Source organism: Nomia melanderi, chromosome 6, assembly GCF_051020985.1.
Source record: "Nomia melanderi isolate GNS246 chromosome 6, iyNomMela1, whole genome shotgun sequence".
Lineage (NCBI taxonomy): Eukaryota > Metazoa > Arthropoda > Insecta > Hymenoptera > Halictidae > Nomia > Nomia melanderi.
In genome coordinates, this window is record NC_135004.1 from 9,708,557 (window position 1) to 9,733,618 (window position 25,062).

General features: G+C 35.6%; 2 protein-coding genes across 6 annotated transcripts in view; one reads left to right on the forward strand and one right to left on the reverse strand.

The window, feature by feature from the left end:
- The window catches only part of LOC116433372 (semaphorin-1A), a 635,674-nt gene that overhangs the window by 422,140 nt on the left and 188,472 nt on the right, over window positions 1-25,062 (reverse strand). The gene's annotated exons all lie outside the window — the stretch shown is intronic.
- On the forward strand, window positions 2,491-24,734 carry LOC143174601 (uncharacterized). Its single transcript, XM_076368334.1, has 5 exons — window positions 2,491-2,537; window positions 4,360-4,433; window positions 24,037-24,109; window positions 24,445-24,482; window positions 24,592-24,734. Exons 1-5 carry the CDS (start codon window positions 2,491-2,493, stop codon window positions 24,732-24,734), a joined length of 375 nt encoding a protein of 124 aa, XP_076224449.1.

The following is a 25,062-nucleotide window of genomic DNA, read 5'->3' on the forward strand; positions in this document are numbered from 1 at the left end:
TATTGGACTTATATGAATTGGTTGACACCTAGGAATGTATATTTGTAAAAAAATCAATATTTTATTTTTTATAATTTTGTACAGTGTGATAAACCGTTCTTCCGTATCACTTTCATCGCTATCGCTATCTATGCGATCTCTTGGTCGCCTTGTTGGTTGGACGATATCACTATCACTGCTATCGTTTTCTTCTACATTTAGTCTTTCTAACATATCTGTATAAACGTCTATCTGGAGCTCATCTTCACTACTACTTGTGTCATGAGACTCATTCGTGTTTGAACGCTTTGCCATTGTTCTAATAAAAAAAAATGAATAAATACATGGGTATAAACTTCTAATTGTTATTACTAACTCACAAAATGATATTTACCAAAAGAACTTTTACCAAAAGAACTTATTTACAAAGAGAAGAATCACTTTTCCGATTTTCTCACTCGTTAGATCTATCTATACCGCTCGACGCTTCAAACCAGACTGAGCTCAGCTTTGAAAATCTTTTCCTCCAGTTTTAAATTTGTTCATTTATATTTATAAATATAAATATTCTACAAACTCTCCTTATCGCCCTTTTCAAGTGGCGCCGAGAAGTGCTCGGACCGTCGTGAACACGCTTCTCATGTTCTCTTCTGACACAAAACCCGCTGACATTTTTTTTATGTATCTCAGTAATTTTACTATATTTTGGTTTGATTTCTTGTGCCATTTCAAGAGAAAACTTCAAGGAAACATGCATGTCTCAAAAAGTTGCATTGAAATAACTTAATTCCCCGTAATCACTAATAAACTTTAATGTCTCTTGAGAGGGGACATCCGAGTGGTATGCTGGAATTACGATGTTCCCTGAGAGGGGACAGCGGAGTGCAAAGGGTTAAATACCTACTAGAAAGGAAGCAAACTGTAGACTGATCTTTTATTATTCAAATAATTAACCCATTATAGACAATGAATTTTGGAAGCATTATAATTATTTTTTGTAGGGAGCTAAATTAAATACTGAACTCTTATACACTAGAAAATAAAAAGACTATGTAGGTACTGATTCTTTATCGTTTGAATAAATAAATTCTTCGACCGCATTTGTCGTTTAAAAAAAGTAACTTTCGATATTATTAATATGGTGACATTCTTTTCTAAAGAGTTACATTACTTCCTTGTAACTTATGATTTTAGATATCAAAGTTTCACTGGTCATTACACAACAAAGGGTTATTAAAGGAATTTAACTTTTAGAGAAATGTTAGTAAGAATAAATAATTGTTAACCTCTTGACCTTTTGAATGAAAATCAAATCCAATTAATCTTGTTTTGTACATCAGAAATAAGGAAAACAGGAAAAGAAACAAACTTTTGAGAAGGTAAGATTGAGAATAAATTTGATTGCGTCTGCAAATGGATCTTGAGAACGATGGAAATATTCCTCGCTGTTCTACTTAACAACGGTAATCGGATAATACGCGGATAAAGTAATTGAGTCAATTGTAAAATGAAGCTATTTCGGAATGCATAAAATGAGGAAAATGGAAATAGATGATGAATATGACCTTTTCAAAAGTGGTATGAAAAAATGGAGATCAATTTTGTGATTGAAATACTCAAATCATTCTATAACGATTCGTTAATAATTATTGAAGCAATGTTTAGGCCAGAAGACCCAAATTACACAAACATTTATATTGTAGTGTTGAAACTATTTAAATTGAAGTCCATTAACCATTAGTAATATTAAATGAAGAACATCCCGCTATTCTTAAAATATAGAAAACAATGGAATTATAATTGTACCGATTGCTTTAAATTCTACTGTCGAATGTGACATCGAAAGAATTGGACGTGTCAAAATAAACAGAAACGAGTGACACAGCACACAATAATTGCTTCTAAAAAGTTAATACGTTTGTAAAAATTTTCTTCAACTAGGAAATATATAGCATAAAAAAATATAAGTAGGACTTCAAATAATTTGTTAACAACCATCAGTCAATCTAAAAACTTTGAAACCAATAAGCTTAATATATTTTTTTTTAATTAGACCTTCAATTCCTTATCTTACAATTTATTTCCCGACTAAACCCGTAAAAGTTACTTAAATTACAATTAATAATTTCTTTACTAATTACAAAATGCCCGAATGCAATTACAAAGGAACGTTCCCATCTAACGACCGCGGAAAATGTCCGTCACAAGAACGTACGGGTCCGACGATATTCTATCATTCTGAATAGATCATTATATCCTCTCGCGTCCTGACGACGCGAATGCGCGTTATTACATAGTTTTTTTTTTAATGGCGGCTGATACCGTGACTCACGATATCAATTTCGCGTCCCGTAAATAGCGGTGGTAATCGGCCCGCTAATGTCACACTTCTTTCACCACGGATAATGCACGTGTCGCAGGACATTGCGCGCAGCTGTATAACACGTGAATACGTTGGATGCACGACGTACGGGTTAGGCAATCGAGGATAGCCTCATATCTGCCGGCAGGATGAGAACGGAAAAGGAGGAGTTTTTGATGAATCTGAGGAAGCACCTGTAAGTGGCAGGTGCATGTTCTGTTCAAACTTACCACGTTCTTCGGACTGTGCTCTATTCGTTCAGGTGTTTTTTTTATTTTTCAATGCATCTATGGTTAACGAATTTCTTTCTTGAAAAATATTTAATGTCGAAAATAGTGTAATAAAATGTTGAATAATATATTTATGTTTCTCGTATCATATTCTTTATGTTATATAGATAATATTATTACATACATTACTTTTTTCTTTGAGGATTGAGTAATTGAGTAATTAAGTCAAAGCTATATTTTATTATTTTAAAGGTAAATGTGTTAATGATAATAATGTTACGTGTATTGAAATATTAAATCCATAACAAATGTAACGGAATTAATAAAGACATGTTACAACAGATGATATTAAAATGATTATTAAATTAATATAAAGGAAAATGAAACGAAATAATGAAATATAATATACACATGTGATAGATTTTTCAGGTATACACTGATTTTACTCTGTTATTGTTCTCACGTGTACATAATACGAAATGAGATTTAAATTTTCGACAAATAATTTAAAAATCCATAAGTAAATATGATTTCTCGTGCCTCTCTAATATTGAATATTAATCACATAAATCCTATTAAACGCTTAAAATTTCAAATTTCTGAACAATGAATTGTCATAATCCAAAATAAAAACATGAAAGATTATCGAGAAAATCACGGTGGAACCTCACGCAAGTATATTTCGGGTGTATAAGCGGATAATAATTAATTCACACGATATTTCACATTCAGATTCATTAACTACCGTTCGAAGTTATTATGTATTCTTGGAAACCTGTGTATATGGCGTGACAGTAATCTTTTAAAAATAATTTTCTCACCGTCAAAGTAGCAATAGCGCAAACATTTACATTCTCTCCGGCATATAACGTGACTTCCCTTCTACCTGCGAGCGAAAGGTAAGTCTTATCAATCGTTTTAGTGATTGTACAAGTTGATACGAGTAAGAACACTTTGAATTCTGTGTTACGCAAGGAAGTTGAATTAATTTTTTAATTTTATATTGTGAAAGTGCCTGCATCCGTTGTACCCATTTTACCGACAGAATTTTTAAATTCAAAATCGATCAAAACGTTGGATTATTTTCACTATCAATCTGACTCTCCTCTTTGTGGTCTTTATTGAATATTTTCATTAGAATTTTCCATACAGAACGAACAATAATAAAATAATGAAATAATTGAAATTTTTTAATCTTTTAAACCGAATATCTATATTTAACAGAAAGGTGAAAGAAAATGTAAAGGAAACGGTGTAAAGGATTAATTTTTCGAGTAAAATTAGTCGTGAGGGAAAAGTATTTTCAGTCGATTTCAGAAATTCAAAGTAGGTACTCCAACTTTAGACCTGCGGTACTACCTTACTTCGATTGCCTTGAAGGAATTCGGGCGTTCAAATTACTCGACATTTTGAACTTCGTATACAAAATTGGAAATCCATTTTCACCTACAGTTAACTTGATTAACGACGTTTTTGTATGATTTCACTGTAGAATGTTATATTACAACGTAAACGAAAAAAAAAATGGCAGTGGAACATTTTCAATTGGACTACGTAACGAAAATTCAGATTAAATGGAATTAGAACAGATAACTTTATCAGAAAGCAAGTGGACCGAATATTAAGGGTGGCATTAGATGAAATAAATCCTTCTTTAGGTAATTCCAATGCTAGTTTTCATCACTGAGGATCCTTTATAGAATTTCAGCATATTCTGCTTGTGTGTCAAAATTCGTCAGAATGGCCAGAAGATAAGGCTCTTTTTACATGTGAATTAATCGTGTGCAGTGTGAAGAAGAAGCCCAACTCTCTGAGCCCAGTCTCGCAGTCATCCGACATTATCTACCTTGGTGCCATCCAACGTAAGCTCAGGAGCTTAAGAGCTACATTCATTCTGCTCATTTTAATTCCTCCGCTTCAAGCCCATTACACGTTGGGTTATGTTTGCGCAACTGGAAACACAATTAAACTAAATAAATAAACTTGAAAATTTAGTTTTCCTGTCTAGTTACTTTTCAAGGAAGAAGGTTGGTATTTAACTATATTTGAGATTATTAAAAAAGATCGATATTTCTATGCAAATAACATAACGAATGTCGCCCAGAGAAATATTTAAAAAACTTATAATATTCAAGGAACGACATATAAATTATTTAATATATATGGTAATCCTAGCGTTGATACTATAAAGGAACAATAAAGAAATCGTAACTATTCAACCTTAATTTAATACAATTTAATATAAACCTTAAAATTTATTCTACCTGTTTAGCTGTTTACCGATTAATTTATTATGGTGTTCAGCACGAAACATTGAGTAAAAATATTACAATCTATTGTATATTTTTTAACATAAATAATTGCTAAAAAGTCAGTCTAGAAAAAAATATTGAATTCTTATAATGGGTAAGGATCAATTACTTTTCCTTCTTATAGAAATTCAAGAAATATTAAGAAGTAGGAAAATCCATCGATAACAAAATCGTTTAATCCCAAAGGGATCAAATAATCAAGTGTCTCGCGTGATCTCATAACTGCAGGTGTCTTATGAAATTTCATAAACTATGTTATGTAGTATAAGCCAGGTTTCCCGTGTTACGCACGTGGCAAAGATGTACTAGAGAAAGGGGCTTTGCTCAAAGAATCAGCCCCGACGCCGGACTGATCTATATAAAGGCATCGATGGCTTAGCAGGAACTTGCGAAGAGAGGGACCCCTAGGAAGCTCTTTGAGGAACGTATAAGGTACCTTTATATCCGCCAAGTCGTCTGATATTACATAATACACACGTATTTGAAGCTTGCTCCAAAGGTCAATTTCGAAAACATAATGTTCATCTCGCAATGAAAGCTGTTCAAAGTCAAGTTCAAGCTGTACGATATTCATTGATATTTATTGGGCTTCTCCTTTTTTTGATTGGCTCCAAAATATGAAATAAATATATGTGAATATTGTGCAAACTTTTAAGCTCGCATTTAAACTCCAGGATAAACATTCATACGAAGGAACTTTATTCTATTTTTCTAATGAAATCTGGTTTCATATTACATTACTATATACCTACCAATTATTTTTGAAATAAATCAATCCATCAATCTTAATAATAATTTTAATCTTTATCACTAAATTTTCACATATTTAATATACATTGTATATAATAACATTGATTTTCCAAATTTATAGAATTTTCATAATTTTCTTCAAATAAAAAGTTTGTTTCAATCGTTTTGTTTAAGAAAGAAACCATAGTGTCTCGTCAATTTTCTTTCTCACTAATCATCGTCACATTAACACTTCAAACATCAAATTCACCCATACCCATACTCGAATAACTTATAACCGAACGCTATTACACTATCGATTTGACTGAATTTTGAACTTTCACATTTACAAAAACCAAGTGAGATCAGTAATATTCAGTTTCTGGAAATGCGACGGTTCAAAATTGCACAGAATGCGAACGATCAGAAACAATACACGAAATACCCAAGACACCCAAGGTACAGTGATTCCTATAATATTCCTGACGCGAGACCATTCGTCATCGCAATTTTCTTTCCTCAATTATATTGTATCGAATTAATCCTGGCGCAAAGCACCACAGCCTAGTCATTAAGCATTCGCCAAAACCGTCACTTGCGAATTTCCTATCCCCGGGAAACGTTGAAATATCGCGACGGGAACTAGTCGCTAAATGGCACCGTAATCTCCCGGAATCTTCGCTTTGCATGGGGTCCCGGGCAGCCTGCATCAGTCAGCGTCCCGGCGAGTCAACACGGTAGACGGCAACGAAACGCCTGCTTCAATTATGAATATAATACTTCGGCCAAAACGACAAATGCCCGCGATAATATATCACGCGTCGCATAATACGCGACGACATTATAATTCCGCGCGGACGGAAATGAGGTTCTTGTCGTGAGATCCGCAAGATCTACGATCCAAATATAATAACCCGCGGCTGTTCGCCGAGTGTCGATCGTGCGTCCATTTATCAAATCCGGATATCACTATCCGGTGATATATTTCGCAAATCTCTCTCTCTCTCTCACACACACACACACATACATACATTTTCTCTTGCTCTCTCTCTTACAGCGTCTTCCTCGAAATTTCCGTCGCGCGTCTTAGTTCCGGCGGAAGAACTTTTAATTATGAATAATATCGTACCCAGCGAAACACGATAGCCCGCTTTACCGTAACCTGCATCGAGTACCCCGAGGAAAAGGAAATTCAGTTTCCATTGCTGCGGAAACTGCCTCGCTCGACGAGAAAGCTACGCGATCCGTTTCAGACGAGAGATGCGCCAGATAATTCGCGGCAACGCGATTCGAGTGCGAGATACGTAGCTGGGTAGGTAGGTATGTTCGCACACGGAAAACGATTTATTAGTTTATGCCAGGGTTCAACGGTTTTTGCTCGGAATAAGGGGAACGAATAAGGAAGACAAATAATTGCTCCGGGGAAAGTAGCGAGTTTTTGTTTGAGAGTAGGAATGCGTGGAAATGGATTAGGATGTATTTGCTAAATATCGTACGGTTTGTTTTTGAATCGGAAAGTGAAGGATAGAATGAAAAATTTGTTTGAGCAATTAGTTGATTGAAATTCTGATTGAAACAGATGTCTTGTTTCATTTGATGCTACCTTTATTGTATCGAAGTGATGATCATTGACTTCGATGAAGTTTCGGTGGAAATATTTAGTTCTCGTAACAGGATTTGATATGTACTAGTTTTTCAGCTGCTAGCGTTCATATTGGCTGAAGAGAGACTTTAGAGTTGAGACTAACGAAATATATTTTAATGAATGTAATGGTAAATATAAATGATAAGATTTTGTACTTTTGTGATGAATTTTGTATTTTTAAATGGTAAATTGGATAATAGGAAATCTCGAAATTTCAGAAAGCATAGTCTTAATAAAGATATTATTTTTATCCGAATATTTATTCCTTTTAAATATTTCCCTCGTGCACGGTTTTTTATTAAATTGGCAACGAAGGAGATATTTTACTTTCTAATATTATTATCTGGAAAGTATTTTGCATATTTCGAAAATGTTTCGATGTAAAATTTAATTGTATACGTTTACAAGATTCAAATCTGCCAAAGATGAAATTAAAGTACCTTTACACAAATAAATATATGAAATGTAATTGTTTTAATCGTGTAATAACATATTAAACACTGTCACAAATGCATATAGTTAACGAAACCAAAATATTTGCAGCAGTATTATGTTCCTGAATATATTCTCATAATACTTTCACATGTAAATGTTCGAAGCTACCCTGCTCCAGTATTTGCATTTTTAAAAGATACAAGGAAACATTTAACCTGCACCATTTTCCCGGAGAAAGAGAAATTTAATCGGATGAACCATACAATGTAAATACACGTTTGAAAATTTATTGTACAGAAGATACAACAAAGGGAAACAAATAACGGCATCATTTAATTCTCATGGAGCTTGTTCTAATTACTTACATTTAATTTCAATTTAATTAATATAATGGAACTCTGAAACCTTCGTATCGAGTTATGCACGTATAAATACAATACATCTCAAGCTGTACAAATGTAATTAATTCTACCATACAGACATTTCGAAATAATATTAGTAATGCTGACCATACGATATTATCACTGTGAATTTAATGACTAATAAATATATAACTCATTACTCAATAAATTTTTACATTTTTATGTTCATGAATAAACAACATTCTTTGCTGGTTCTCAGTTGAAACTCGGGAAACACTTTAATCAGATTAGATACTCATTCACCATCCAAACTAAAATTATCATGTTTTCGAACATCAATTTTTCTGTGTTAAAATACAATCGAGTTTTCTTGCAAAAATTGTAACTACCTCTTTTATACGTGGTGTTTTCTTTATTTTTCATTAGTGATTAATTTCACGTCAAACGATAGTCACACTGGTACAGATTAAGCGATTATAAAACCTCAATTTTAAAGAATTAACGGTTGATTTTATATCATATCATGAATACTAACAAGTTTTTGTTCAAGGCGCCTTGATAAAGCCGCCATAACTACGCACAGAGTCATTATTTATGGATACGAAAATGCTCGTATGCTCTTCGAAGATTATCAAACGAAAGTGCGAAGTTTGAATTGTACAGGTTTATTACTTCCGTCTAAAAAAATTCCCAAGCGTCGCATTATTTTGTAACGGTCCAAGAAGGGGATACCCTTTAATGTAGCGCAGTGGGATTACGCGAGAGTCTCGAGGCACCGCGACACGTGGATATAATCGCTTTATATTAAGGCTATAAACTGAACTCTATCAGGAAAATATCTGCCGGTAATCCGAGTAAGCCGTAGGCCGAACTAACGTCAGTTCGTTAAAAAGTTTCAAGCCGCACGCCACCTTACGCACATCGCGCGCTATAAAACCCAAGGGATTTACGCGTGTATTCGACAAAATACCGATAGTGCCCATCAACAGGCGCGCAGGGTGTCCGGCGTATGTTTCAGTCAAACGGTGCTAACGCATAAAAATAACAGAATGCACAGAAATGTAATGAAAGTGAAAAATGGATAGAAATGCAAGGAACTGTAAGGAAATGTAAAGGAATGCGAAGAAAGTGAAAAATTTACAGAGATATAAGGATATGCAAAGAACGTGCAAACGTAAATAAACGTAAGAAAGGTAAAGAATGTAAAAAGAAAGTAAAAAATATAAATATAAAAATGAAAAAAATATCGTTACATTGACACAGTTGCCAAACTTTTTATATGACTGACAAATAACTGACAAAGATCGTAGATAACTGTTTACAAAGACTTCAATTTAATAGAAACAGTTTGGATGAATAAAATTAAATACGAAGCTAGATTTAATAACAACGCTGTTAATGCACGTTAAGTACCGTGCATTTGCACCATAATTAGTTATAATTAGTTTTACTATAGTTTATAAGCTTATATTATATATGCTGCTCGGTTAAGTAAAGTGAACAGTTTAAGGGCCGATTTTCCAGGCCAAAATAAAACGAAAATCAAAATTGTAACGGAGATTTATACACCGTTATTAACAGGTTCAAATCGTTAATATAATCATTTAAAAATTAAACTATAAACGCGCGGAATTTTATTATCCTCGATTTTCACCTTACTTCAGCGCCTACAATTGCTCTTTAAAATTTTCTACAATTGCAAATAATTGCGCGTGCAATTAAAACGAGTTACTTCTATTATATCTGTTTTTACGCAGTATCGAACGTTAGACATTATTTCTTATTTAGAGAAAAAAGCAGGGGAAAATAGCAGAAATCATGTATTCACGATAAAGGGAAAAATGAACCCCTTGCCTTACAAGTCATTTCGTAGAAAGGCTTAGAAGGGTTACTTCAATATCGATAAGTTTCCAAGGTGAAAAGAAATTCTGCAGGTATAAGTCGCAGGTGTACGTTCAAGGTAAAAGTTCATTATCGTATATACAAAGTAATATTTTCCTTCGATTGACGAGACTTGAAAAATATTTGTATTCGTTAAATTCAATTAAAAAATTCCATTGCGTGGTTCAATCGATATTGTAGAGCGAAAGATTAATACAGTTAGAAAAACGAGAGAAATGGTGATCGGTTTGGGGAAAAGTGAATAAACAAAAATGGGTACGAAAAGTGAAGGAATAACTTAAGCAGATAAATATTTGAATGAATACTATAAATACGAAATGAATGATAAATAAAAAGAATAACGTATAGTTCAACGTACATAATACTCAATGAGAAAACAATAAAGTATTATTATTGTAGCCGTTGTCAGTAAAATTCAATTTGCAACCATTAATAATGCATTACAATTAATTCAAATAATTATAATTTATACGATCATAATCAGTATTAGTATAATTATAACTAACAACAGTACACATCTATGATTACACAGGTGATATTGTTATATATTAGATTTTTAATGGAAGAAGTGTGCCAGTTTTACCGTTCGTTTAGAAAAGCTATGTGCACCGTGTACATAGAAGTGGTCTCGATCACGAGAACGACGGTTTAATTTAAGTGGAAAATGTTCGGTCGATCAGCATCCTTATGCTCTCGCCGTGTGCGTCGTCCGGACAGCGCAGCGATTCCGCGAAACGTACGCGAATGAGAGAGCAATAATTTCGAGGAATCGACACGCCCAATTGCTTCACGAGGTTCCGCCGAACGCACATTATTCCGCGATAAGGTGACAGCCTAATAACCCGGCCTGATGCATGTGAAAATACCATAGAACCACCGACCCCGGGAAGCGGTACCTAAGTACACGCTGTTTTCTCGGGAACACTTCGAGATAACGATAGAATTCACCCGTGGCGTTTTAGGGTACGTTCGAGGCCCTTCTCCTGACAAATGGCACCTTCCCCCACCTTGTCTGGCGACCCCGCGGGAGGCTGAGGAGCATCCCCTTTGTCACAAAAAGGGACTCCATAAATTCTGAAATACCGAAGGAGAATCTTGTCGCTGAGTCTAATAGCTTCCGAGAAAATGGTTTGTAACTCTCCCAGTGAAACAGGTTGCAGTAGCATAGATGGAATGGAATTCTTATGAACCCAGACTTGTTGATACCCGATATTCAGTGTTCGAACTATTGAAAGTGTGAATAGGAGTTCTTCGCGTACACACGGTTTAGTTTTGAAGTGGAGGAGTTATTTAAATCCTTCTGAACGGATATTTGCCTAAATTTGTTAACTAACGGGATAAATTGTTATTTGAATATTTTCATCGGATAATACGTAGCTCGAAGTGAATTATTCATTAACAATCGTTCAGTCTGGAATATTTTTATCTATTTAATGAAAAAAGTTCACATTCTAAGAAACAAAACAATGTAAGTATTGAACAAATTAAGAGAAAGTAGATTAATATTAATGAATACCATCGGAATCAGATCACTGCTCCGAAGATCAAATCATTTAAATTTAACCGCAGTTATCGGTGAAATGAAAGATTTAATCCTTTACCAGAAATCACGGTTCAATCAAAGTGACATACGAGCCGCCAGTAATAATCTCGCCAGGGTTTTCACTGCGCTATTTTTAACGCGGAAGATCGTTTCTTCTTTTGCAGGTGTACGCGCGGATAATTATTGCCCGGTGACTTGGAAGGCGGATATATTATGCGTCATCCATTACAACGGAGACACGTTATTGAAGAAGAATTTGCCACCGAATAGAAGGAAGATTTCCGTGAGTAGTCGCAGCCAAGGTGAATTCCGCTGGTAGTCGAGACGCGGCGGATTAGCGGCCGATCGTGAAATTGGCGTCCGCGCGTTATTACGTTAACCACGGTTATCGCGAGAACGGGCCGGCGATCTTACTACCGGATTTAGAGGACGTAACTCGAATCAGCCGGCGTGCCTTCGTAACCCCTCGATCCCCTTCGCGGCCGTTCAATTTAATCTATTATGTAGCCAACTAACGCAACACGATCTCGCGTTTACGCGACGCGTAAACCCACCGCGGCGATCCGCCATTAATACGATAGTCCAAGGGGGATTACCGGGAACCGTGATGTCCCCTCAATTATGAACACTGTTTTTACTCGAGTGGAAACGACCCCAATATCGTTAAACGTCCTGCGCCACGTGGAAAAAAGGGGGACAGGGAGCAAACACTGCGCGAATGATTCGTGCCACTTGTAGCTGAACGGCACGCGCCCCGGGCGGCATGAATTTATTCACTCGGCGAGCCGGGGGGTTGCCTCGAAATCGTTGGGCTAAATTATACTGCCTTCTGTAATCACTGTCGTGAGGAAATATTGTTAGAAACGTGATTTAGCTTGTTGGCTTATTCAATTAGGTACTTGCCCTGAACAATTCTTACTTAACATTGTTGTAATTAAATATGAAAGTGAAATATTCTAAATAAACTTCAACGTACTTTATTTATGCATAATGAATCGAAATGAAACTTTGGACGTGTATTTTATATAACTTTGAATATTTTGCTTTTGCATTATTCTATGTTGTCTTACGTTCCGAAAATTGAAATAGTAACGTGAGATATAGAAACTTTGCTTTCATTTGAAATTCAATTGAAAATATATGCCTATATTATAAATAAAATATACTGCTATATTATGTTATATCTGTAACACTATATTTTATTCGGAATTAAACAATAAGCTAAGGTTAAAAGTACAAATTGTAGTAACATAAAATATACGATTATAGAGATATTAAAATAGAAAAAGCTATTGGTATTCATTAAACATGTTGAAAGAGCATTAAATTAAGCAAAAGTACAGTACGATATCATTCTACATGCTATATAATAATAAATTTAAATATGAAATTTAATAATGATGACGAACACACTGAAATATCAATTTTTAATTGATCTCATCACATCATGTTTCAAGCAACTAATCGTAAATGCAATGATCGCAAACGGCACGTCACTCTCTGTATATATTAAATAACATAAAACTACGTCAATGGTTGCTAAAATGTTAAGTATTTCCTTGGCACGACTGAAAAGCGTATGAAATAACGTAGCGATGGTATTCCGTGAAATAATTAATCTTATCATCTTTCCACGATTCGATTTTACCCGACAAATTTCTCGTATTTCGAAGTGTTCCGTGGTCACGTAGCTTGTTCTGATTCTCTGAGACATCCCGCGCAGGTATTGCGGCTGTCGGAGAATGTGTACGTTAACCAGACACGCGTGTAATGTTTCCTCTCTAATGACCCCGTATTATCCGACTCTGTGGCAAATTGTTGGCAACTATTCATGTGGTTTCACGTGATTATGAAAACCAAGCTTTCAAGCCGTGTAAACGCTCTCGGCGAGCGAGCCCGGCGGTTCTGTGTGTCCACGGGAAAACCTCTTTCTCTTTTATCGTTCAAAGGACGCCCCCATGATATTGAAAGAAAATATTTGAGAATAATGCCGACCGCCACCGAATTAAAATGAGTTCGTTTTCCCTCGCCGCCTCGCTGTTGCTTTTCTTCACCTTTAATGTCCCTTCCTGCCGCGCAATTATCATCCACCGCGAAAATATATTAGACCGTACCGTAATATCGTGTTCTTGATGCCAACTTTTAGTATACGAAATTAATACTTAAATTTTGTTTAACTGTTGATGTATTGATCATCGTTGTGCAAGAGCTTCTGTTATTTTTTAAATTCTTTAATGCCATTTTCGAAATTAAAAAATGTGTTAAGAGGTAAGATGAAGAATGATATTAATTACGGGATAATCTGATATTTTCTAGTAATGAAACTGTTGACGATGAGACTTAAATGAAATTTTATTTTCATTCTTTAATCCTTTGAGAATAGATGTGTTTCTGATGAGATTATATTTTCATATTTGGAATACTAAGCTGCAAACAAATGATTTCATTACTTAAACACTAATGGTTCGGTATATGCATAGTTTCCTTCTTTTCTGTTATTTAAACATTCAATGAATATTTTAGTTGTATCTGATGAAGGCTTCGAATACTTTACAGAATTCTCATCTGTATAGAGTTAAATTTCGATAGATGCAGGATTATGTCTAGGGAATTTCTTTGTAAGCAACGTTTAAAATACAATAAGCAAGTGTTTCGTTCCATGGAATCTCTAAGCATATTTTAATTTCAATAAATGTACATTTGAAATGTTTTTCGATAAAGAGATATGTCTGTTCGAAATTTTATTTAACATTAATATTAATTCATGTGAATACTAGATATTCGTGTTTTTACGGTCTATTTTTGCCTCATCTATTCTTCATACAATACCCGACAAGAAAAATTGACTATATTAGAAGATTTTGTTTGTGCTTTTTGAATTAGTTGAAATATTTAACTCAAGTTTTTATGAATTTTATATGTCAGAAGTTTAATCGTATATTTTATAAAGGATGACTTGTATTTGGAGCACTTATGCATGAGTTCACCGTGTATGAAAAACTAACAGGTCAAAAACAAAAAAAGAAAAACCTTTCTCTATTTGAGCCGACCTTTTCGAGAAAACGAAGATTAAACATTTACGGAATACGCGTGCGTATGACCGGCTCGAATGAATACGACTGGTGTAATCGACAGGAAGTTATTTTGTATGAAAAAATATGTCAAAAATGTACAACAAAGTTTTTTTCAATTTGAGACCTCCTTTCCGAGGAAATCCGGCTTCGAAATTTGTCGAGCACATCTGCGTGCGACTCGCTACTGATAGAATACGTTCAAGCTTGATTTCGTTGAAAACGAGGTTACGAATGAAACAATTTTATCCTATGTTACCAACTTATTTGCCACGTAGAATCATCTTTTTCCCCGTTGAATAATCAATTAGGGACTCTCCGGTGTTGTGATTATTAGTAGTTATTGAATAGATATACATACGAAGTTCGAATTACGTTAAAGAAAATGTAATATACTACAGAAAACAACGAAATACTTCAAACTGTGCAGTGTTTACATATGTAGTACAACTATATTGGTTTTAAAAAAAATTTCGTGTTATCTAAAATGTAGATTTGTTCAAATCGTACACTATTTACGTATTTAGTAGAATTATATGTCTTGAACGAATCTACATTTTAAGTAACACGAAATTTCCCTTTTCGCGCGGAACATCTACTTTCCATGAGAAACTACTCATTACAACTCACTACAAAAACGTCACACGAAACACGTTCCACCCTTACACCCGCATTCCTTAACTCAGTCATCAAGTGGTACACGCAGAAATCCGTTCCACGTGGATTCGTTTTGCGCGGATGAAAAGAGTCTGTCGGTACAAGGGAAAATAAAATATTCGAAACAAAAGCTGGTATAAATCTTATAAGTACATATTTCTTTCACATAGTCGAACCCAAAGAAATAATAATGACAGTTCACAAAACAAAACTACATTTTACTCGGTGTTACTAAATTCAGATCGTGAAAATTAACCCTTCGAATACCAGGGGAAATTTCGATAAATATTCGAGAAATGCCAATTATAACCCTTAACTCCTTGCTCTATGATGTATTTCTTAACTATGACCGATACAACTACTTTATCGTTACCAATTCATTGAGAAAAGAACAAATTCTGCTGCTTACTCTATATCTAAATTTACTCCAAAAGTTAACGATTATTGATAGAAAAGTAACATTTAATTAACACGTAAAACAAATGAACAACACTTCGACTTTTCAAATTCAGTTCAAAATCTTCGTCGCGAGTCTGACACGATATTGCAGAACAAGGAGTTCAAACTTCGAGCAGCTCTTGGCCCTTTTCGAAAGTGCACGAAGTAGCTATATATCCTTGGTACTCAAAGGGTTAAAACATAGCATAAAAACTACCGAGGAAAGTAGTATTAGTAGAAAGTACCTAATTCATAATGCATCTCCAAACACCATTGTTTCCCCGGTACATACGCCACTATCTTGCCCCAAACTTGAATTGGCAACCCCAACGCAACTCCTTCATCAAGGATGAGTCATCCTTGCCGCGAGGACAGGGTAATCCAAAGCGGCGATTCGTCCGCGCGACACCGGAGCCCGGTCCAGTCCATCCAAAATTATGGAAATAACAGGGGAGGATTGAAGCGCGCGTAGAAATTAAAATACCAGAACCCGTCCCATATTCGGAGTAAACGCTAAGGAGCGTGGGAGTCGTGGCCAGAAGCGGCGCGGAGGGGAAAGGGGAAAAGGGAAGAGACTCGAAGCCGTTGGCCGTGGATTTGCCCGCGCGTCGCGTCACGGGAGTTCGCTGGCCAGGTTCCGCGGTTAGAACGAACAAGGGCGAAGAGGAGGAGGGACGGGGGTGGTCGAGACGCAGGGGATAGATCCGAGTGGAGCATGGTATATATCGGACGGGGCGAGCCGGAGAGGCGAAAGAGTAGATCTTGCACGCGAGCTCGCGTGATCCACATCGACACACGCACACCGGTCACGCACTCGTGTTGGACCGTTCCGTATTCATTTCTACTCTCCCGGTATATAGGGTGTTGAGAACGGATTTGGTATTTTGACCTTTTCAAGTCGGATTCTTTAAAAATCCTTACTCGGTTATTGTATTTAACACTAAACCTACCAGACGGGTCAAAATGATCCATTCCTGGTTTCTTCTTTTTGCAATTATTAAAAGGATAACAGATATTTCTCGAAGAGATTATTCAAATTGATTTAGTAACACGTACACTGAATTATCAATCAATTGATAATCATTCAATGCCGCACGATTTCATAGACCAAAATACACGAAATGGAAAAAATATAATATTAAATTATTTGATTGAATTGTATTATTGTCATTGTATGTTCGTCTAGTTGAATGTCACCGCATTATGTAGCATATGGTAGTATAGAAATCTTTTCAAGTAATCATAGTTTAACTGAGTGAACTATAGTAATTCAATTCAGTTAGGGGTCACCGGTGATTTCCGTGGCATTCATTAACAGTAAACGTACCGCGACTGGTCAAATAATCGGTTTTTAAATTTGATTAAAAATTCTGCAGTTTCTTTTGTCCATTTACCTTTATGTCAGTTTTTATATTGTCCGGTTGATTAGATTTTTCATTTTCCTTTTGTTTCTGGTTTTAATTAGAAACACGGATCGTTTAGTCTGTTTACCTTTATTTTATAACCAGTTATTTTAGTGGTTACGGTGAGAATAGGTGTACATAAAATGTCGGTACGTTTAGTGTTAATACTAGGTTTAGGTATATTAAATTTTATAAATATTATTTTGCAAATGTTTACGCCGGTTTCGATTGATGCAGTTACACGGTTATGTATACCGATTATCTATTATATTATTGAACCCGTGATCTCCAAAATCTGAATAAAAGAACATCAATTTTTCTGGGGACAATAGAATATACTGAACAATAAATGCCCGTAAACCTGGTGTTAACACTTAGTCAACCGAACCAGGAGATCGCCCGATTTTCCCTTAGTAACGTGTTACCAATTATTTTATTTATTTTTTCTTTTGTTATTTAGTAAGCTTTGAACTGGGGATACTTCCAATTCAATACCTTTCTTGCTTTTGTGAAACACAATTTTTAGTCAAATCTGTTGAATCAGTTTAATTAAGATTAGTCAAAATGGTTATAGTTATACTTCTCTTTAAGCGGTTGCTTAAGTGTTAACATGAAACGTAGATTAAATCGTGTGTGTTGATAAAAAGTTTTTGGTTTAGTTTTGTAAACTGCTAATTCAACACTTCGATATCGCATTAGACTGCGTGTTCACTGGTAGCTCATATTTTGATGGCATATTAGACGGCGTGTAAATCGAATCGAATATGTAGTTAAACTGGTTTGGTAAATAGAACGAATTGCTACGTACATAGTTGAAAATTAGTTTACTTATGGATAATTTCAATATTTGCAACAATATTTTTCTTTTTGGTACTTTGGCTTATTAATTAACATTTTCAGATTAATTAGTCGAACTGTTTTGGAAGTGCACCTGTAGGACTAGATCACGTAATTGTAATGTAAACCGAGTTAAATGTAAGCCAGCTTAAATGCAAACATGATAGGAATCGTTTACGAGTATTCAAAGGTTACACAAAAAAATCATATTTTCCAAGTTACCAACAATTGTCTTTCTTCCAATCGATGCAATCGACTTTCTCGCCTCCAGAGCTATCGCGTCGTATGGAAACAATGGATCGTCTGTCTTTCCATTCTACGCATGTATCGTAATATAGGATTACTATAATTATAATACATACTACATATTAGGTATCCACTGTCCATTGTTTCCATAGTCTACGATAGATCACGAGGCGAGAAAATCGATCGTTTCGATAAAAGAAATTACTCGAAAATATTCATTTCTCGACTCATGTTCGATGAAACCTTTTCTCTATCTCATAAGTGCAACATTAGGAAAAGGTTTTCCCTAATAAACACTGTAAATACCATTACTTCGACTATCTTATATATTCCTTTATCATGTACACTCTGCAACGTTGCACTCTCAAATTCCCCATAAATGCATAAAAATCTACAGTCTACCCGCAGTGCAATAATCAAACATCATTATGAAATAAAATAAATAAATTATAACACAGTTTCTAGGAGGATTCGGTGCCCTATATACTCTCAAAGTCTTGAGCCCTTTTTTTCAACACCCTGTATAGAGCTGGAGACGCCCGTGGGATGGAGAGAAACGCCGAGGATGGACACAGGCCTGGGGTGAAACGGAGAGAGGGGGGAGGCGAACGTCGCTGCGCCCCTCACGTGTAATATAGTAATAACGCGTAGCGAAGCTTTATCGCCGCACCGACTCCTCTATTTATTATTCACAATATGTCCATGCACACGGTGCACCGCGAGCAGAAGATCTTGTCTCTGTCTCTTTCTATCTCTCTACTTGAGGAACGAGTCGGAGATCCTGACCGGTGCAGAGATCGAATAGGACTCGCCGGGTTTTTGCGGGACTCCGCGCGTCCTGCTCGGGAATTATCGCGGGAATTGTAAAGGCACAATTAATTCCACGAGTTTTTTTCAGTAAATTCACCGACCTCTTGGGAAATAATTACGCATCTTCCCGTATTCGTGAGGCACGTCACGGTTTTCGATGAGTTTATAGGGTCTTCGGGACGAAATTGGAATAAATCGGCGTGGCAGGAAAATGTTCGCACTTAAAAGGGATTTCTAATTGGTTGCAGGGAAAGGAATTAATTTCTGTTCATTGGAGAGTTCTGTTTTATACATAATAGAAGCTTGCATTTGTAGTATTTATCTGTGTACAATGGAAGTCTTGGATGATATTTTTTATTCGTTAAAATAAGAGGTAACTGTAGGTCGAAATACGTATGTGAATTTGAATCGTGCCGTGTTGAAGACAATGGTAATTACTCTGAGAAAGAATTATGTATGCTAACAATAATACAAGGTTTTTATATGCGGATTGCAAAAATGAAATAGTGGAGAACGTCGCGACTCGACGAAAAAGAAGGATTAATGTAGATTTTTAAGGTCCGTGCGAACAGAAAAGAATTTTTTGATGTATACAAATTCCATTCGGTTTTTGTGTTATGTGAAAATGTGGAATGTAAAACATGGCGGTGAATTGCTGTGGGCCTGTTTGTGTGAACTGGAAGGACAATTTGACACGTAAAATGCGGCGGTAAACTACCGGTAAACCGCTTGTCTGTCCTTAGTTGTACCGGCAATCTCGACGCTGCTCACTTTTATCTTGAAATTCAGTGAACAGAAAACGTAGGGAGGACCTCGCGCACAGTAAACAGCCAGCGTTCGGGTTGGGGCAAATACCCGAGCTTTCTTGTAATTTCAAGTCAATCTAGATTTCCAAGATCTGTCAGAATTTATGAAACCTTCGGGGAAACGTCAGCGACGAAACGCTAAGGTATTTTTACACTTTACTACCCAGACTCCCATCTGTGTATCACGCGAACATAATTTCACTGTTTCAGGCCAGTCACGTGTAATTAAAATAATTATTTTTACTGCACTGCGTGTGGCGAAACGTATTTCTTCCTAATAACATTAAATGAGTATTGTGACTCCGCTTAATTGAAATGAGTAGAAGTTTTATTAGTTTCTAAGCAACAAGTATTTGAAGAAGTGTCTAGTAATGCTTATTTTAATTAGAAACAAAGATATCCCTGTCTCATATTATTTCACTTGTTTTATTGATTCATGACTTTAATTTGCAACTAGGATTATAAAATTAATCAATAGATGTCTCCGATGATGATTTTCCAAAATATAAATATAAAACATTGATAGACTTTTAGTATAACAAGATAGAAAATGCATCTTAAATAACAGCAAAAGTAATGAATAAAAAACAGAATACAATTTTTTACGTTTCTATATAGTAGTGTCTTTCAACCATTAAGGGTTAATCTGCAATAAACTGTTCAATAACACTAATTATTGCGCTTATACGCTTTACTACTTCATATCACCACCATTTTACTTAAAGCAATGTCATTACTAAACAGTAAACTTTTCTGCATTTATAGAAAACTTGAAAATGCAACAGTGTGCAGAATAATCATTACAGTGATTTTTATAAAATAGAAACTATTTGGAAATCGGAAATTAATTTTTCTAATTATGTTCTTAAAAACTGGACTTCATATAAAAATTTGCAGCTTAGTTAGTCAATTGAATGCCGTTCCGTTTGTTACGCAAGTGAAGATAATTTCGTACAAAAAACAGGTCTGAAGGGGTTAATTCTCCCCCAGCCACGTTCCAACAAAAATAAACTGTCCTAAGGTCGATTTTGCAGAGTTGCTCGTGGCGTGCACGCTTCCGCGAGCGGATTGCAGGAATAGCGACGCGGAGAGCACTGGTTTGCGACAGCTAGACGTTGCACGAAGGGATGCGACGCTGGGCCAACAGCAGCCCGCTGAAACTCCGGCGGAATCTTAAATCAATGGAGCGTGTTACTTCGTTTAATTGAATTAGAGCTAGTCGACGGTGCCAGGGCCGCTTGTTCCTTGTGACAAATTTATGGGAAGATGTTTAATCAACTGGGAAATGAATGAAGGAGACATGGTAATCTCCGCGGAATCTCGTGCCCCCCGATGGCAAGCCCGCTGATCGATCAAATTTAAGATCGATTCTTCGAGAGGTAAAGTTTGTTTGATCGGAGGATGATGGTGCTGCTAGTGATTATCGATGACTCGTTGATACTTAACGGCACGCTGATAATATTAAGATGTCGTTAGGGAGGATAAGTGGGGGATGAGACGATAACTTGGATGATCTGGGATATCTACATTATTTATTTTTGAGATGTAGACCGTATTTCGGACTGTAATAGTAAGTTTATGTAATATTATTATATTATATATTATACATTTATAATATATAATATATTATAATATATTTATATGATAATATTAAATATATTTGTTGTATCGTAATTTTATTACATAATATATTAATGCAATATAGTGTAGTTTTATAGAATATATTAGTGCAATAGTGTAATTTTATTGACGCACTATATAAAGCTAAATTTAAATTGCATAAAGGGATGAAACAACAATTTGTTTTAAATAATTGAGGGTATGAATATGACAAGAAATATATAAGCTTAATTTTTGGCAATTCGCGAAGTTGTATTTTCACCAAAAACAAGAAAGAGTGAACAGTTTCTTATTGCCTTAAAAAAAAGAATCCTCGGTGTCGAGGCTTTTCGTATGTGCTTCTAAAATGTCGGGATTACTTCCGCCAAAAGTGCATGGCTTACGCCCAACAGCTTCAACAGTGAAAACTGTATAAAAGTCTCATACTTCTGGAAGAGAAGTGTTTGAAAGAAACATAAGGTTTCTATTTTCTTTGAAGCAGATATTAGGTTTCTGAAGACACAGTGAGTTACTTATTGACACGGTCAACATATGTTACAAACATATAAACAAATATATTTTATAATAATAAAACAACTAATAGAAATTAATTTAATCATTATAATGAAAAGTGGTAGAAATAAAAAAGAAAATCCAGGTTTCAATCTATATAAGGTTGTGTATCATTCATTAAGCAATATAATGAATCCTGTAGCTTTATTAAAACATAAATCACTATTAAAATAAATACACAAAATGCAATTACATAAACTTATGAGGTTTTCGTATCATTTTATTATAATTACGATTCTTTTAATCATTCAAGTATTGTCTTCTTCTCGATAACATTTTCTCATCGCTGTATACACCTTTGTACCACGTTTTCATAAAGCTTCATTTCCTTTGACAAAGAAAATTGTCGCAATGTTAATTTCGCAACAGTTGCCTTCATAAACGTTTCTTCTGTTAAATAATTTTGCACGGGCAAAAATAAGCGGTTAGTGAAACGCCTGAAGAACGCAAGGAATGAATTCATGTTTCCTAACCAAGGACCGAAATATTTCCTCCGCAGTTTTTGCTGTACGCGATCCCGCGTTATCTCGCAGAAACAACTTTCCAACAAGTTTTTACGTTTAAAAAATGGAATTGTTTGTACTAATAGGTAAATTCTAAGTTTTCCCATCTGACATTTGCAACTAATAAAAAGTAATAATCAGTTTCTCCTCAATAATAATTAACTCCCAATGATAATTAAGAAAACTCTCAGTCGCGATGAACGTAATAATTTGCTATCAATTTCACTCAATTGTAGCATACAATGATTCAAAATAATTTACACATTCTAAAACATATCACACTGAATTAGCAAGTTCAACAAATCATCAATCACAATCAAGAAATCACACAAAGAAGGAATTGTTATTAGCGAAGCTCTGCATCGTATGCGTGTTTCCATTCGCTTAATTCATTAACTCGGTGATTCCTTGACTGCGACGTCTAAAGAGACACAAATAACGAAGAATAATAACAATTTAACGCGATACTTTCAACAACGACTATAATTTGATTTAGTTTAATTTCATTCAATTGACGCATTAAAGAATAATCAGTAATAAATAACTAAAATAAACCAATAATAAACTAAAGCAAAACAAGATCAAGAGACACGTTTTCCTTACTGAAAAAAGGAACAAAAGGAATGACAAAAATCAGAAAACTAATCCAACAATACATCAACTGACATAAAGCTAAACGAACAAAGAACAAAGCAGAATATTAAATGAAATTCTAAAACCGGTCATCCGACCGGTCGCGGTGCGTTCAGCGCTAAAACGTGCCGGCCGTCAAAAGTTGAAAACCCCGGAATCTCGGCAGGAACGCGGGAAAACGCGGCAAAGGTTCGCGCGGTCCAGAAGTTTAATTAATCGAGGACGCTCGTAAAACAGCCGGCCGCAAGTGCGCAAAGATGTGACCGGCCGTGATAGGAATTAGGTATTGTGCGATGGTAGTTTATCTTTCAGTGGTCCGCGCTCTCTTCCCCCGTCGGCGAAACTTCTCTGCCGATGATTTATCTTCGTTTACGTAGCCCGGTAACCAATTTCCGGAAGTTCCGCGGCGCGAATCAGTCATGAGTTTTGGCCCGGTTTAAATAAGTTTCGGGAGCCGGAGCTCGCGTTCGGATAGAATTATATTCAAACTTAATTCACCGAATCAATCGTGACCACGGAGCGACGCGCTCGGTAAATTAAAAGCGACCCGATAGCGGCGCTCCGTCGCGTCGTCTACGGCTGACTTGTTAAAACCCGCGGAAAAATGCGCCGTGAGTTTCACTCTTCATTAATAGCTAAGTGATTATTATTGAACAGGCGTCGCTTCATTGTGCATACTTCGGGATATCGGCAGATACGTCGGTACACTCTGTACATGTGTGTACGCAGGTTCACGCGACGAGGCACGAGACCGAGCGTTTCCCATTCGAATCCCGTAATCGGCATTCCGATTTTTTAATTACACCGTTCAACGCACATCTGCGCTTCTAACCTGCGATAAGCGTTCCTTACGGATTTTCGTGCGCTGAATGCGAGTCTGCGAATCCTTTTCCTCTCTCGCGTGTGATTTTTGGTGAAACATGTGTGTATAAAAATTGAGAGGCTATTCATTTTATTGAAGGAGGAGGCTTATTAACGGAATTCTCAGTGACTGTGTCATATCAAAAAGGAATTTCTTTATATTCTTTTATACGGTAACTTCTTAATATTTTTCTTAAAATATTGTTAGATTATGTTGAACCAGAAGGTTTATTGAGCCACATTTCTAATTGTTATTTCAATTAAGAACTTAAAATTCTTAGCTATTGATCTTTAAGAAATCACTGGATAATCGGATAGATAAAATGCTAATGACTGTTTAAACATAATTACGTTTTTGCAATGCGTCGGGAATTTATATATTATTTTGCTCAAGAGGGTAAAATAGTTTCTAGAAAAATTTACCTTTGTTATTGTACTGATTTCTTCAATAATTATGTAAAGGGAAATAAAAGATTAATTAATTTAGTATAGGGACATACTGTTTTAGTTCAGGGTTATCAGTACGAACTAAATCATCTTCAGAAGGTAAGTCTACAAGATGTAAATAATACATTCATTGCTCGAAGACTATCAAACTGCGCCATGTATTGCCCGCTACCACGTTTCTCTCAACATGTTGTATTTTATTTTCCAGTCCAACGGAAAGCAAAAACTAGCTCGATGCAAACGTACGACCTTTTGTCGGCGTTACAACTGCCTGTTGTATCATATCGCCGCAGTTTCACGCCGATAACGTTCGTCACGCCGACAAATGTGAAAGAAAATTCCAGGAAATAACAAAAATCGGATGCGTTTGACGTAACAGGTCTAAAATTTGTTCACGGACTTTTCAAAACTAATCGGCACTTCATAAAATATCTATTCCTACTGTAACAAGTCAAATAACGGATTATAAACAAAGGTAAACAAGTGAGGGGATGAATTTTCCTTAGTGAAAACGGCAACAAAAGAAATGACAAACATTGGAAAACCGATTACTCCAACAATGCAAGTATTGATATGAAGTAAACTCTTTCTGGTCGAATGTCGCCATGAAGGCGATTTCGATCTTCGATATCTAGAATCGGAAATTGTAAACGAATAATTTAATTATTCAACTAACGAG